This window comes from Astatotilapia calliptera, chromosome 11, assembly GCF_900246225.1.
Source record: "Astatotilapia calliptera chromosome 11, fAstCal1.2, whole genome shotgun sequence".
Taxonomy (NCBI): Eukaryota; Metazoa; Chordata; class Actinopteri; order Cichliformes; family Cichlidae; genus Astatotilapia; species Astatotilapia calliptera.
Genome location: NC_039312.1, coordinates 21,451,936 through 21,467,183, shown reverse-complemented (window position 1 = coordinate 21,467,183; position 15,248 = coordinate 21,451,936). Strand labels below are relative to the sequence as shown.

General features: G+C 41.6%; 1 protein-coding gene across 1 annotated transcript; it reads right to left on the bottom strand.

Moving 5' to 3' along the window:
- Window positions 1-289: 289 nt before the first annotated feature.
- Window positions 290-14,087, bottom strand: LOC113032649 (brain-specific angiogenesis inhibitor 1-associated protein 2). The gene is made up of 15 exons (XM_026185661.1): window positions 13,629-14,087; window positions 11,000-11,146; window positions 10,814-10,889; window positions 10,641-10,727; window positions 10,010-10,071; window positions 8,365-8,436; window positions 7,947-8,084; window positions 7,254-7,406; window positions 6,670-6,846; window positions 5,123-5,771; window positions 4,825-5,032; window positions 3,142-3,204; window positions 2,598-2,766; window positions 2,413-2,453; window positions 290-1,979 (listed from the first exon to the last, which is right to left on the bottom strand). The coding sequence occupies exons 2-15, from the start codon at window positions 11,045-11,047 to the stop codon at window positions 1,907-1,909; spliced, it is 2,016 nt and encodes a 671-aa protein (XP_026041446.1). The 5' UTR covers window positions 11,048-11,146; window positions 13,629-14,087; the 3' UTR covers window positions 290-1,906.
- Window positions 14,088-15,248: the final 1,161 nt, after the last annotated feature.

Genomic DNA, 15,248 nt, shown 5'->3' with positions numbered 1-15,248 from the left:
TAATGAGTTTAATCTCACATGCAATTCTTTCAGAACTCTCCTCCTTGCTTTAAATGTATTTGTGACTAAATAATTTGCTTTTTAAAGGTTAAATTCAACTTGAATTAGTGACATTGTGTATCCAAACTCTGTACCAATTGTATCTCATTCTGTGTAAGTCACTCTGAGCTGAAGACTGAATTTCTCTACCAGCGGCTGTGCACTTTCCAGATGTTTGCTCTGTATTACCACAAAGCCCAAATGTTCTACCAAAGTGAAATTTTTACAAAGAAATCATAAATTCACACAATTTCTGGCACTATTTACATGCATTAAAAGCATTTTGCTGTCATCTTTATTAATGAAGCAACACTACACAAAGTGAGTACAATATATGCTGATAGATATTTTTTTCTACAAGCTTTTCAGGTGATATTATGAATCTAAAAGGTGCTAAAACATCAAAGTAACTTGAGGCAGTTAAACCAGGAACATGAACTGCTTCAGTTTGCACAGATTTCACTTTGTTAGAGGCAACAAAGAGGACAGAGCTACAAAAAAATTACTTTGGATGTCTGTAGATTACCATGAACACTTGCTCAGACGTTGGTCAACTTCCTGTATACTTTCTTCATCACTTTCACGGATACAGTTTCTCAGTAAAAACCTAATCATCATCTGTCTTAGCATCCATACATCACTTTAAGATTCTGCTTAGTCTGACTGATGGACGTACAACTACAATTAAGCAGCCTAGCTCGTGAATAGCTTTGGGACTGAAAAGAAATCAAGAAGACATCAAATCCAAAGACTAAGCATGCAAATCTCTCACTCTTAAGACTTTGAACCCACCACGACATCCTACTTTCAAACAAAACACTTCTTTCGGTGATACCACTATCCAAACATTCAACTACCAACTTTTACAGTTTGTGTCTGTGAAGTTTACGAGTTTTCTTTGTGTTGTCAGCAATGCTCTGTATTTAAAAAGAGGACAATTTTGATGATTTCACTCAGCGAGTGGATGGATCAACTCTAGATAATCAAATTTCAAGCAGAAAGCAATTTTTTAAGTCATCTACTCGCAACTGCTAACATGTAACTTTACAGCAGCAGAATGAATGGTGTTAAGTGGCACAACAGGATGTATCTGACAGACTTGTGCCTTCAAACAACATCGCTCATGTTCAGAAACTAAAACATGACATAAACATAAGTCATTGTGCCAGTTTCATTAATGTCAAGTAGCTTACCCAGACAATCACTGTGTTAAAATAAAATGAAAAAACAAAAAAAAACACACACACACACACTTTTAATACTTTTAAATGCTCACCTTCACCAGCACCAAGAAAATGCACCAGATCTGGCAGCTTTTCTAAAAAATATAATACTGTAATAGAGAAGGAGCCTGTCCTCTTCCCATAACACTTCATCATAGTCAATGTGCACAACCTGCTATTAGGATCCAGTCCCTAAATCAGCTGAACACAGAAAACATCTCTGAATATGCACAAAAATAACCAAAAAGGAAGAAAAAAACCTTTTTAAAACAGTAAAAGAAACAACTGTATCTGTCATAATTCAAACTAAAGCATGTTAGTTATTCAGGACAAGCCGGACACAGTGTGACAAACATGAAGCTAAACATCTAAACATCTAGTTTTTATATTAAAGCCAACACTTCACTAAAGCAGTTTCTCACATGTTACAATTGTCTCTTCTCCCCCAGCAACCTACAAATCCAGTCGGCTGTACTCATATTTATAACAGCCTTTATACTTGAAACACACAGAATATTACATTTAAAAGTAGAACATTAACATTAGCCAGTGTGCTTCTTTCCAGGAATCAACCTGAGGTGCGATGTACTGATGAACCACAGAGATACACTGCTGCTGCTGCTGCTGCGGTGGGAATAAAAAGCTCACTCGATGATGGGAGCTGAGCGATCGTTGGTGACGGTCTTTCGGAGTCGGACATGTGAAAATGGATTGGGCCTGAAAGAAGGAAGCGATAAATACGTAACTTAAACTGGTGATTACATGGGCATGTGAAGAATTTAGGATTATACTTTTCTAAGTTAGACATGCTGTGATAGCAGCTCTACAGAGACATTGACACTGCAGGACTCAGTGCTCACTTCTGACTTGTTCATGCCTGCTATGGTTATTATTATGTTTTGGGCAGCTGATACTATTTTTTATGTGTCCACCATCAGATTGGACTCGTCACAGTCTTGCACTGATGCAAGTGCAAAAACAAACACAATATGAAAAAAATTTGATGTGCCAACCAAACATAAACAACCAGAATTAGGTGCACAAGTCGGAATTTATTCAGAGGTAGTTCATAGACTGTGTAGTATTTTCAGTGAATGGGCGATGACAAGTAAAAATGCTCAATTTCCTTTGATTAGCACCTGTAAGTTACCTGGTCGGTGAGGGAGGTGGGGAGGCCAACTCTGAGGTGATCTGTAAGTCAGTAGAGATGCGCGTCGGTATTTGTACTGAATTATTAGAAAGCAGAAGTATCTGCTACTTTAATAGTCAGGGTCAACTGTGAGGACGCCCTCACTCTAACCCTTGAGCTCCTCCCACAGGTTTCGTGTTTCTGACCTTGTTGCTGTCGGCCATGCTGTAGGGGCGCGGGCGGAAGGTGCTGACCCTCTGGGGAGGAAGGGAGCGTTCCTCCTCCGACTCAGGGGTGAGGGCTGGGAGACCCGGAGACCCTAGTTTGTCAAGTTGCCCGGTACTGGTGCTGTTAGCTCTAGATAAGAAGAGCGAGCTACAGGGAAGGTCACAGACAGAGAGGAAGGAATACACAGTGGAAAAAAGATAAAGGAGACACAATGAGAGTAGGCAAATGTTGGTTTTTGTGTGAATCTATCAACAACTTTGTTGCTGTTGGAAAAAAGAGTAAGTTGAGAGAGGGTGGTGGGGATACTGAAGGCAGACAGGATGATTATGTTGGCATGAAATGTGTATTTAGTGACTGAGAATACATGGATGGGAAAGTGGAGAGAGTCATAAAGGATTCAGCCTGAAAATGACTCCATCAAGTGTGAATCACCCAAAAAAAACTATGGAAGCATCATCACTAATGTCAGAGCTGTTAGCCTTCAGACCAACAGATTTCAGCAGTTGTTATTTGTTCACTTACCTCTCGAGAAGATCCATCTTGGTATGATGTGGCTGAGTGTAAGAGAAAGGAAACCAGCCTTTCCTGTGAAAAAAACATTTCACCGGTTGAATCAATAAAGTTGACATTTAAAGACGCAAGAAATGTCAGAGACTGTGTGAAGAAAACTTAGTAAAGTAAGGGCATAATTTGGTACCAGAGAGAAGTTTTCTTTAATGTAGTATCGAAAAAGGAGCACGACGTTACTGGGAGCGATGTTGTAGAAAAGGCCACAGAAGACAGGACTGTTCATTTGCTCCGTTACTGAATGTCCTTTTAGTCACATTTACAATGTAGGCATGTGTAAAAATATTACTGTATAAGTATTCTATAAGAAAAAAGCAACGTTGTTTTCATTTGCCTTTTTATTCAAGTTAACAACAAAGCGAGATTAACATTTTCGTGAGCTATGTTGAGCGTAAAGTGAGAGTTTTCTGTGTCTTCAAAGGGGCTCTCATTTCACCTGATGAAATCACCATGGTAACTTATTTCTACAGTAAAGTTATAGCAGTGCAAATGGGAGCATGCATGCATTCATTTGGTGATGCAGAAATGTTGCTGTACTTTATTCTAATCTACTGCCAAGTCTCCTTTATACTGCTAGAATTGCACCTACTAGAACACAGAACCCAAAGTAAGGACACCCATTTAAATTATTTGCACTTTAATCTCATTGGGATCTTCCTGGCTAAGTAAAGGTTTATATATATCATAAGTTACCATTACATAAAGGAGACATGTAAATCGCTTTAGTTTGTCAGAGATCAAAAACCTCTTTTTCAACTTTTAATTAGTATAAACGTATCCATTTTAAGGTGTTAACTCATGTTAGAAATGAACAACAGCAATGAGACCGCACTGTGTAGTAAAATAATTAACTCGAATTAAAATGTTTATTTTACCGACTGTGCAATAAATCCCAGGATTAACATTTTTTTGCAACATTAATTTCTTGTCCTATTTGCAACAGTGTTGCATTAAACTCTTATATTTTTTCGTTTTTTTATAGATTATATCACCATTTTATCATCATCAGCTGATACCGACTGGAGTAGGGGGCGCTCATAGGGATCATTTTGTGAGAATGTGAGCACACTCAGAGCCTGAAGCAGAAGGCCTAACTCAAGATAAAAGACTGATAACCACCTGTTATCTACATCTGGTAAATTAGGTTTTGTCAAGCCAGCTAACCTATAACACTTTCCTCTTTGATTTTATTGCTACCGTAAAACTCTGTTCATTATATTTCTCGTTCTACATGAAATTGATTCTTTGTTTTAAATGCTAAATATACATTTTTAACATCAAAGAATCCAATGGTGCCAGCACTTGCATGCAACGATGGGCACTAGGGCTGGCAGAGCCTGTGTGGTCATTGGTTGCTTAATTAACCCATTTAGTTTTTTTCAACCACCGAAAGGTTTGGTCATTTCCAAATTTAGCAGCTCTAATTCTGATTGGGAGACTAAATGAACAAAGTAAACATGGTGTGCTTGCTTTGTTTTATTTACAGAAACACAAGCTACCAGCTGGAGACAGTTTATAAATCCTTGTCTGACCTTATTTAATGCAGTCTTATTTTTTATTTTGAGCACAATAGTGACATTAAATGTTTTAAGGCCCCCTCAAAATATGAATCAGGATGAAAATATGGATAAACCATACCGTCCCGTTCGTTCATTTTGACCGTAGTGCCACCCATCTCTGGGCTCAGAGATGAGCAGAGCGATATTGTCACCAGGCAGGAAGTGCAGTAAGCATGCTCCTCCCACTGTGGTTCCTCCACTGCCATCTGATGTTCCAGGTGTGTGAGAAAACATGGCTTCCACACGTGTAGGTCCAGATAAAGGCATCATCCTGGGAAGACTCGAGCCTAGGTGGAGGAATAAAATAAGAAATGAGGAGTAAGTGTCGGGGAAGAAGACATCCAAAAAAACAGCAGGTGAGCCAGATCATATCTCACCCTGAAAGCCTCCCAGCCTCATTTCACTGACAGGTCTCCTTGGCAGTGGAAGTGTTGCAGTGGCGCTCATCTCTGAGGTCTTCAGCAGCCACGGATTATGTGACGTAGATAAAGTGCTGCTCCCTCCTGGTTCCACCTGCTGGTGCAGCAGCTGCACTGGAGTCATGGCCCTAGAGAGTGGAGCGCTGTGGGGCAGAGGAGGGCTGTGAGGTGCACTGTGGGGGATGGGGAGGGTCATGCCCTGCGAGGAGCTACTGGCCGGGGAGATCTGGCTGAGCGACATCACGGTGGAGGGGATGAGGCTCGGGGACAGGTTAGATGTATTTGCGGCGAGGAGAAGCGAGGTCTGCTGGGCTGAGCTACTGGATGTGGTGGTGGGAGTAGATGGAGCCGGGCTGGCGCTGCCACTGGTGCTGCTGTCAGGGAGCGGGCTGGCTGAAGCACTGACAGGTGTGCTGCTGTGCTGAGGAGATGCTCCCTGCGATGAACCTCCAGCAGCTCCTCCGGTGGAGGGAGCAGAGAGGAATGTCTGGGTAGAGCCCTTAGGAGGACAGGTGTCACTCTGGGTGGAGGAGGGGAGCAAGCGCTGTTGCTGGGAGCGACTAGAGTCTCCGTTTAACAGAGGAGGGACTTCTTGAACAGAGAGCCTCTGAAAATCAAGAACAGATCACAGTAACTACCAGACAATACAGGCCATTGTTAAAATTCTGATGTCCTGAATGACTTATTAAACTGTGAGCTGCCAAATATCCTAAGCTCTTCAACTTAGTTTGTAAGTGATGACAAACAAAACCCGATGCAGCACCATGCAGGATGTTTCAATCCCTCACAGTGACTTCTTTTAATTTGTCTTTTTCAAAATTAGCTTAAAAAATGTTAGCACCAAAATCCCTTGAGTTAAGTTGAGAGGAATGATCACATGATTGTCGTGCAGACCCCCACAGATTCACAGAGAAACTTTTTCCATTACAAGTGAAAAACTGGATTCTTCTGGGTCCAAAAGGAAGAGTTAAATCTGCTCTTTGTAATGTTCAGAGAAAAAAAGGATGAGGACAGAAGCCTCTACATACGCAGAGGTGCTGATAACAGTTTCTCTGTAGCTGATACCGCTGCTGTTTGATGATGTCTGAGGCAACTCTAAAAACCTTCTGGGTGTTCAGAAGCAGAATGAGTCCATCGTCCCATCATCAGTAGTCACATCATCACAAACACCAGTGACACAGTTTAACAGTGTAACCAGTGGTTTGCAGCGTGTTATAAACCCTCTGGACTTCCATTTGTGAAGGCTCGATTGCTGACAATGACGGGCCCATCTCCTTGAGAGTGTTATTGACTTAGCTAAAGTTGTAAAAGGCTTTTTCCTATTGTCCAGAAACTTACAGACCTAAGTGTAATGAGCTAACAAAGAAGATCCTCACAACAAAACCTTACATGTCTAATATTATAAGGGCAGAGGATGATTTTTAGCCACAGTAAGGTCTGCATAAACTGGGTTGTTGGGCGTGACTTTGGATTTAACACACACTTGTACTAAAACATGATCTGACCTGCTCGGGCTGAGCGGTGCCAAGCTTGGTGTGACGAAGGACCTCAGCTATCCCAGCAGCCGCTGGGCTTTGAGGCGCAGTGTGGCGCAGCAGGTTCAGAGCACGCTCCGGGAGCTTTGTTGGCTGAGAGCACGACTGCTGCCAAGATGACAGTTTCTGGGATAAAAGCTCTCTCACCTGGATTACATTCAACAGCAGAAAAACAAAGGATAAGACATTTATAACACTAATCTTACTGCATTTATTTTTACTGCAAACTAATCTCTTTATCAACTCTTGCCTTTCAGCTTCTTCAGAAACGAGATATACAGTTTCATCATCAAATCATTTCTGGAACAACGCGCCTGCTCAGTTAACAAGACTGAGCACCAGTACATGTTCTTGGATCTGGTGAATATTTGCAGCATGATTTGTTGTTTATTTCAATGACAGAAATTATCTGCTGACTTAAGATGTATAGCAGCGAGAAAGAAGCTCTATCACACTGATCAAACACACACACGGCTGTCAGGAGTAAATTGTTAGTTTTCACTGGATTCGATGAAAGGAAACATTCACAAACTTAACACGTGCGAGCTTATCACCTTGGAGTGGTAGTTAATGAGCAGTTTGGTGACACAGCACTGTCTGTCCACCAGGAAGCAGTAGCGTCTCCTCTCCTCGGTGAGAGCGGACTTGTAACCTGAGGCCACCAGCGTGTCCAGCTCGCCTTGGCGACGGCTCATCAGCTCCACGAACTGAAGGAAAAGCCCAAAATTTCAAACCTGCAAAGCTGAACATTCGTTAATGCACGCGCACACCTGCATTTATCGTTGCTCACACGGCGCTCAAAGATAATGTGACCTTTAATACACTGTGTAAAGATGAGAATAACAAAGAGCCCGAAGGAGTACCTTACATCACATCCTGTCTGTTGCCCAGTGATAACAAAATGCAAGTGATAAAACAGCCTCCTTGGCTCAGTGACCTTTCCTTCTTATGTATTTTTGGTCTTTCATTTTCGTAATTCTCCAAATCTGCTGACCCTCTTATATCACTGATATTTTCTTTCCTTCCTGCTTGTTTTTCTGACAAATCAGCTGAACCAGATTGTTCTTTAATCTTATTCACGCTGGCCTAGTTGTCACACAAATGCACACACAGCTCTCCTTTTTAATCTGCTGTAATGCTGACTGAGATGTTTAGAGGAAGGATTTCTGAAATGAAAGAGGCCAAAGTGTTTTTCGTGCTCTTTTTTTAACATTACTGAAGATGATGAGATGTTAAACCTCTGTTACCTGCATCTCTCTGTCACCGTATTTGTTGGGGTGACGGCTGCCTTGGCTCTTCCTGCGGAGTTTCTTCAGCTGGGACTGACAGCGCTCGATTGACTCGGTTTTCGACCGTCGCTCGCTCTGATACTTTTTGAGGGTGGCCTGAGAGGAAAGTCAAGGATTTGATCAAAATTGCATTTTATATTTAAGTAGAGATTTAACAAAACCCATTCATTCATTTTACTTTATTTTATCAAGATTTCTGGCATCTTTGTTGCAACATGTAACGTTTTCTTTCTTTACTTTCTATGTCAATCAAAGGCAAATAAAGAATAAAATCCCACATATCTTAAAAGTAGAATAAATGCACTTTAGTTAATTACCTAAGTTAGTCACTTTTAATAGTAATATAATGTATACTGTAGTCGGTGTGTGGACTTACCGTGAGGTATTTGATGTCCAGCTCCAGCTTCTGCTCCAACTGGGCGAGCAGCTCGGAGTGAAACAGCTTTAACTGTTAGTGACATAAGTAAATGAGTCTTGTCAAACATTTAAAGTTCACTGATATATCAGAATGTCTGTCACATTTCCCTGCAGTGGAGAGCTCGCGACTGATACCCTCTGAATCAGAGAGCAACTTTAATATATTTAATAAAGCCACAGAACAAGTTTAATCTTCATCATTAAATTACAGACCCTCAAAGTATATGGGTTTCTAATTTTTTTATTCATGTTATTTTTACCTGCATTTTTCATCCCTTATAACTCCATATGTTCATGAAAGGGACACTTTTGAAAAACCACCAACACCCATGACAAAAGCCAAAATCTTGGTTTTAGACATTGAGTTTTTATATCTTTTATATCTAACTTATCCTAGTTTCCTGTAGAGCAGGTATCCCAAACGCCTTTAATATTGTGGGCCGGACCAGTGCAACTCCCCTTTCTGTCAGTGTAAAAGAAGTTTGATTACACACTTAATCCCTGAAATACATTAAGCTAAGAAAAAAAGTACGATTTCAACAGAGAGTCTAAGATTCATTTCTATATGATAAAGAAATGCTGCTGTAGTAACAAAAAAAGGTCAGCATGACTCTTTAAGAGCAAAATGTGCAGAATACAATGTGCACTTTTTTTTTTTAAACTGCTGACTTTTCTGTTACTTAAATGTTTATTTACTACTTATTTTCTTCTGGGTAGCATGAATGGCCATGAGGGAGGTCTTTATCAGTACGAAAAGCTGTAACAAAATACAATTAAAAGTCTAAAATCTGTGTCTGATCCTTCTGATCTTTCAAAGCTGTCCAAAGCCGTTGGAGTCTTTGCCGGGCTGACTTTGTTCCCCGGACCTTATGTTTGACACCCCTGTGTACAGCAACAAGCACTCATGCCCTGGATGTTTTCATCTGCTTTTTTAAAAAAAATACTTTTTTTTTTAGATCTTTTACTATAGAAAGGTTTCATGGGTCATATAAAATATGAGTGAGGTGACTGGTCAAAAAACACATTTATTTACCTACATTTTAATACCAGGCTCGTCTTTTTTTTGTCTGTGTACATATTTAGTAATATAGTCATGATTTAATATTTTCCAATAGCTCACACCTTTGACATGGAGAAACAAAACCGTTGTTCACGTGATACCTTGGACCAGGGGTGGGCAATTAATTTTCCCCAGGGGCCACATGAGGAAATTTGACTGTTGTGGAGGGCTGCACCAATTAGCTGAACTCAAGCTTAATATTAGCTTTATCTGTTTATAAGCTTACTGCACACACCAGGGCCTGGATCACATATGGCTCTTGCATGGCTTCATTAAGTATAATAAAGTTCTTTTACATTAAAAAATCAGCTGATTCTCAGAGGATCTTTCTCAGATATGATTCTGTTCATACGGACAAACCTGGCAGCAGATTTATTAAAGCAAAGCCTGCCAAGAATGAGATTTTAGACAAGCTGTTTTTTTCACTTTCTGGACCCTTATTTATGTTTGATTCACTTCAAACACACAATTTTTAAAAGCTTGTTATAAATGAAACACTTGCCTATCAAGGCATCATTATTTGAGCATGCTGATGGCCTCTTACCACATCTTCCAGCTGCACCTGAATCTGTCTGTGGACCTCGGCCATCTGAAACAGGGTGTCTCCTGTGAGGAGCAGCACAGCAGTGAAAGCAACATGTTACTTAAACAGAAAAACACTTTGCTGGATTTATTTGTGTCACCTTTACCCTCTGCAGCAGTATCCATGCGCTTATAATAGCCCCTCACAGTATAAACATGTATAAATATGCACAACAACCCCAACAAAGCAGAGAAATGTGCTGAAAGTCGCTGCTTCTGATTCACAGTGGCGGTCAGCTGTGAGTGCTTCCGTCGGTCACACAGTGCTGTAGTATGTGGTGGCTGGCATCTCGCCCTCCGACACTCCTGCCTGCCTCCCCCGCTGCTTTCAGCATTACAATGAGATCATGTGGTGTTGTTAATCTCCCAACAATGGCTCTACTCTCTCCCCGTCCCTCTGTTCTCTGCCTTTCTCTCTCTTTACATTTCCTCATCCCCTCTTGTCTTCATCTCCTCTCTGACCAGCACATGTGGTCGACTCACAGACTATTTCCCACTTCTCACCAGCTGCCACATTAACTCTATGAATTCTATTAGCTCTAAAGCCAATTCAATTCAAACCCTTGCCTCTCTGCCACTCTACGCCCACTCACCGAGCTCCTTGGAGCCTTGGCTGTCGCTCGCCAGCTCTCCGAGTTTCACAAGAGCATCGAAGTATCCTTTGGCAGCTATGGTCACTCCTGAGGAAGTGAAAAAATGATTACATATGGAGCTGCGAGGATAAATCAAAGTTCAGCAGGACCTGAGTCACTGTGTCCTCACCAACCTGTCAGAGCTTTCTCATAGTGTTTCCCCATGGTCACAAAGTTCTTCAGACTGGGGTTGAAATGGTCCAGAATCCCCTGTTGGCAACAGTGCATGTAAATTCATAAAGTGCTTCCACATTTCTGATTATCACACAGTGTGTGTGGAGTCACTATTAGGATGAGCCGGACAGACATGGGATTTTTACCTTGTAGACATTTTCAGTCATCTTGTTGACCTCTTCGGTTCGAGACATCTTTTTCTTCTCTTGTGTGTCCGCTTTCGCCGTGTGTGATCGTGGTGTGATTTTGACCCGCTGCTCACGCCTCTAAGCTTCACACAAGATCCCGATATCCTAAAAAAAAAAAAGCAGATAAAGATAAATACACTTATATTTCATCACAATCGCAAACAAAACCAGGAGCTTTTACCTTTACCTGCAAAGGGGAGACGTTAAAGACTTTTGTCTGATTATGCCAAACCAGTATTTACTTCTTTTCTTTGTCCTAATTGATACTAAGCTTAAGATATTTGGGTTTGGGGGCTGATAATTAGAGAAAAATGTTAATTTAAAGACTCCACACTAGCTTATTTTCACATAGAAATCAGTGGTTAGCTTCAGATGCATTCACACTACTGGAAACACAGTGCCTGGTTTTTGGTGGATGAGCAGCCTGTGAGGGTGCAGGACGCTGCACTCCTGCTGTTCAGACCCTCTTTGCAGTTAAAGTCTGGCAGGTTAAAGACCATAAAAGTTCAGGCCTGAAGTGCAAATCCAGGTCAGCTCGTTTTCCTTACACAGATTTTAATGCCTCCATAAAATCTTGAATTCCTGTGTCATGTTTAGTTAAGCTCACATTCTTCATTCTGATTTTTCAGTTAAAAGACATAAAGTTAAAGAACTTTTACTTTTAAAAAGGCTTGAAAATGAACAACAACACATCCACATTGTGTTCCCCCATGTTTACTAGAATATTCAGGCTTTTTCATAACTGAGCAGCCCGACTTTATAGGCAAACCACTCAGAGATGGACCTGTACCGATGTTTGGCCTGTACCTACATTTAACAGACAAAGAATACAGCAGTAACTTTTTAAGTCTTTAAGTTCTTCATCACACCAAATTAGAGCATCTGGCCAGTGCAAAATTGATGTGACACAAAAGATAAACTTCAGCCACTGACATCAGTAAAGGTCAACTTATTTCCAGATAGGCTGATTGTATTCTAAAAAGCTGATATAAGCCGATACTCATCGAATTAAATGGTGAACTCACTGAAGCCAATAAGTGTTATTATACGAGATTTGGAGAAGCTCCAGAACATGAAGCATAAAATCCCAAAACTTCACAGTAAAGGGAAGTCTTGTATTTAAGCGTTTGGTGCTATTTGGACTAAAAGTGTGTGATTTAAGTGAGCAAGCAGACTTTTAAGGCCACTGTACCACGGCAACAAGCGTGGAGGATCATCTTGGGTTTCGTCTGAGGGAAGCGGTGTTATTTCCACATGGGTCCCGCCTGTGCTCCAGCTGCCAGTTTCTACATTATCGCTTCACAGCATTACAGCCCAAATATTTCTCCTAGATTTGCACTCAGGACCAGTTACAGCAGTTCAGATAAGAACAATGGGCTCCTCCAGTCTGAGTCACAGGTGTCAGAGCTCTGAACAAACACGCGACAACAGTGTTTCCTTGGCAGAGAGGAGCACTAACGGAGGGGGGATTTCTCAGGGGGCTCAAAAGATTTCCAGTCTGGATTTGGTGGCAAAAGACTCACTCCACTTCTTTTTTCCTATGCAGCCCCTCTTTGTTTTCACGATGTGATTACAGAGAAAACGTTGACCCAGATCAACTAATAGTGTATGACACAAAGAAAACATATCCAGGCTCTTGCTCATTAGGGCCACCCGGGTGTAGTCTGTAATTTCACAGGCTAGTTGGGGGGTGGTGGTGATAGTGTGTTGTTGTGCAGGAGAAAGACAGAGAGATGGGAACTTGCTTTCTTTTGCCTTTTCTAATTTAGTTTGCACATTCTTCTTCAGAAGCATTTCATGTGCATGTTGTAGCATGGTGAGTTTTAGTTCCAACAAATAAAGTGCTGTTTGTCTCAGGATGCAACAGGAAAAGTCTGCAGGTGGTTGGGGAACTGATACAGAAGGTGCATTCATGTGGTTTAGCCTCTTTAAATTCCTTTGGACGCAAACACTTAAAGCAGCAAATAAATAAATAAAGCGGTGTAGTCAATCACCATCAGTTTCCCTGAAGTCATTAATAAAAGGAAAAAAACAACTTATTTTAAAATTTGGTGGGTTTAGGACAAAATTGAGCATTAAGAAGTTTTGATTGGTATTTTATAACATTTTATAGTTACAAACCTCATGTCATCACCAAAACTTCAGGAATGAACTCAGTTTAGTTTGTTTTTAGGGTGAAACGCTGGAAGACGGTCATGCATTTATGCCCTGAGATTTCTCTTAACAGCAGTTAATGCCGCAGCTTAAGCGGCACTCCATACTCCAGTGCCACATTAACCTTTTTCTTCCACACCATCTCCTCTCATTTCAACAGCCACATCAAAGGCAGGAGCCTTTTGAATCAGTAAAGCACAGGCAGATTCCCATAATTGCAAAGAGAAATTTATACAAACTGTGTTTAAACTACAAATTTGAACAAATCGGTTGCACAGTGGAGTTTCCCCCCCCCCCCCCCCCTCCCAAAGTTTAACAAAAGCACTTTGTTGCCAGTACCAGTAACAGTAACAGCTACCTGTTGATCTCTCAGCTTCATCTGTGTAACAGTAACAAATAATTCAGCTACTTAAATTTAAAAAAAGTTACATACCTTTTCTGGGCTCATTGTTGGAAACGATAAAGGCTTCCTCCGCGTCTTTGAGTGTTTAATGAACAGTTTTACACCCCCTCTTTTCTTCCTATTAGGCTACTTTCCCTCTCCGTTAGTTAGTGGGGGGTTGTTTCATCCAGCAGAGCACTAAATCTCAGCTCCCCTCCACCCCTTTTCACATGCCCCTCTCTCTTGTTGCCTCCCTGTCTCTCTCTCTCTCTCTCTCTCTCACACACACACACACAGTTTCCCACTCTCCCCTCTCTGCTTCCCTTTACTCCCAGGAATCAGGGTCAGATATTCAGTGCCGTTCAGTACCTTTCCTCATTACTGAGCCGATTACAGACATGCCTTCACGCACGCAAAAACCGTCCAGAAACCCACCGCCAGTACACCCAGCTCCCTGCCGTTGGAAACCAGAGTCAGCCTCCCATTCTGTATCAGCCTCTCTCTGTCTCACTCTCTCACTGGGGAAGAATAACAATGAGCTAACGGGACCTCGGCTGAATAGCAGCAGGAGGAGAATAATGACTTGAACTTTTTGAGCCAAAGACAGAGCAGCACAGGCAGGCCCTATCACCGGCCTGCATGCACCCGGCCCATCACACATTCCTGCTCCCCATTCTCAGAGGGAGGAAGAGAAGAGGAGGAGGAGGCCCGGCATGGACACAGCAGGCCTTTCATTTACTGCAACAAACTGAACAAAAGCTTAAGGGTTAATATAAGAAGTGAAAGTGCTGCATAGCATTTAAAAAATGGTGTAAGAGAGTTTAAGGTGAGTGACTTCTGCAGAGAAGTAAAATCTTACAGTACAGCACTTACAGAGGACTTTAAAAATAATGGGCCCCAATAAAACCCATCAGACACTGCTAAAAGAAATCTGACGTGTTTGTAATGTAATGCTTTTCATGCATTTTTTACAAATTCTTCTCATTTAATTTACTTAGTGTAAATGTTATTTTCTGACATAATTGTGATAAATTAATACGCTGTTCAAATAAACAAAGGGAACACAAAATCAGAAACTATGGTGAATCCGTTTCACCTGCTTTGGTTCAAATCCAACTGATAACAGTCGAACTGGAGAAGCGACAACAAGACAACAAAAACTGTCGCTGGTGTCCATGTCACTGCTGGTAGGGTGAGTCAGTACCTGCAGACTGTTCAGGTTGGACAGGTAAGCCAGCTCCTGCAGCATTGCGCATCCGTAAGTTTTCCCGTGTCCCTCTGCACACTCTCAAGAATAAGGATGAGATACAAGAAGATGTTGCTTGAGTAGAGCTGGACATGGCCGTAGAAGGGCGTTAAACCAGCAGCAGGAGTGAGTGGAGGAACAGAGCCCTACAAAGTGACCTCCAGCTACATACTTTCACAGGGTTCTGTTAAAAACAGACTCCATGACGGGACCTGTGCTCACAGCCCACTCAAAGCTTGATTGGCATTTGCCAGAAAACACCAGAACTGGCAGGAACTCACACTGTGCTCTCTAAACAGAGAAAGCAGGTTCATACTGAGCACATGCGACAGATAGCACAGGGACTCTAGGCTTAACCTAACTGGGCAGATTGATTCCCTGAAGTCTGACAAACTTTGTGTTATATACCTATGATCAAATATTCC

Excerpts from the sequence above, each read along its gene's own strand:
- LOC113032649 (XM_026185661.1), bottom strand. The coding sequence starts at position 11,047 with ATGTCTCGAACCGAAGAGGTCAACAAGATGACTGAAAATGTCTACAAG. Across the intron at positions 8,437-10,009 it reads AGGTGCAGCTGGAAGATGTG|TTAAAGCTGTTTCACTCCGA; the intron begins GTAAGAGGCCAT and ends TGTCACTAACAG. Across the intron at positions 7,407-7,946 it reads ACGGTGACAGAGAGATGCAG|TTCGTGGAGCTGATGAGCCG; the intron begins GTAACAGAGGTT and ends CTTTTCCTTCAG.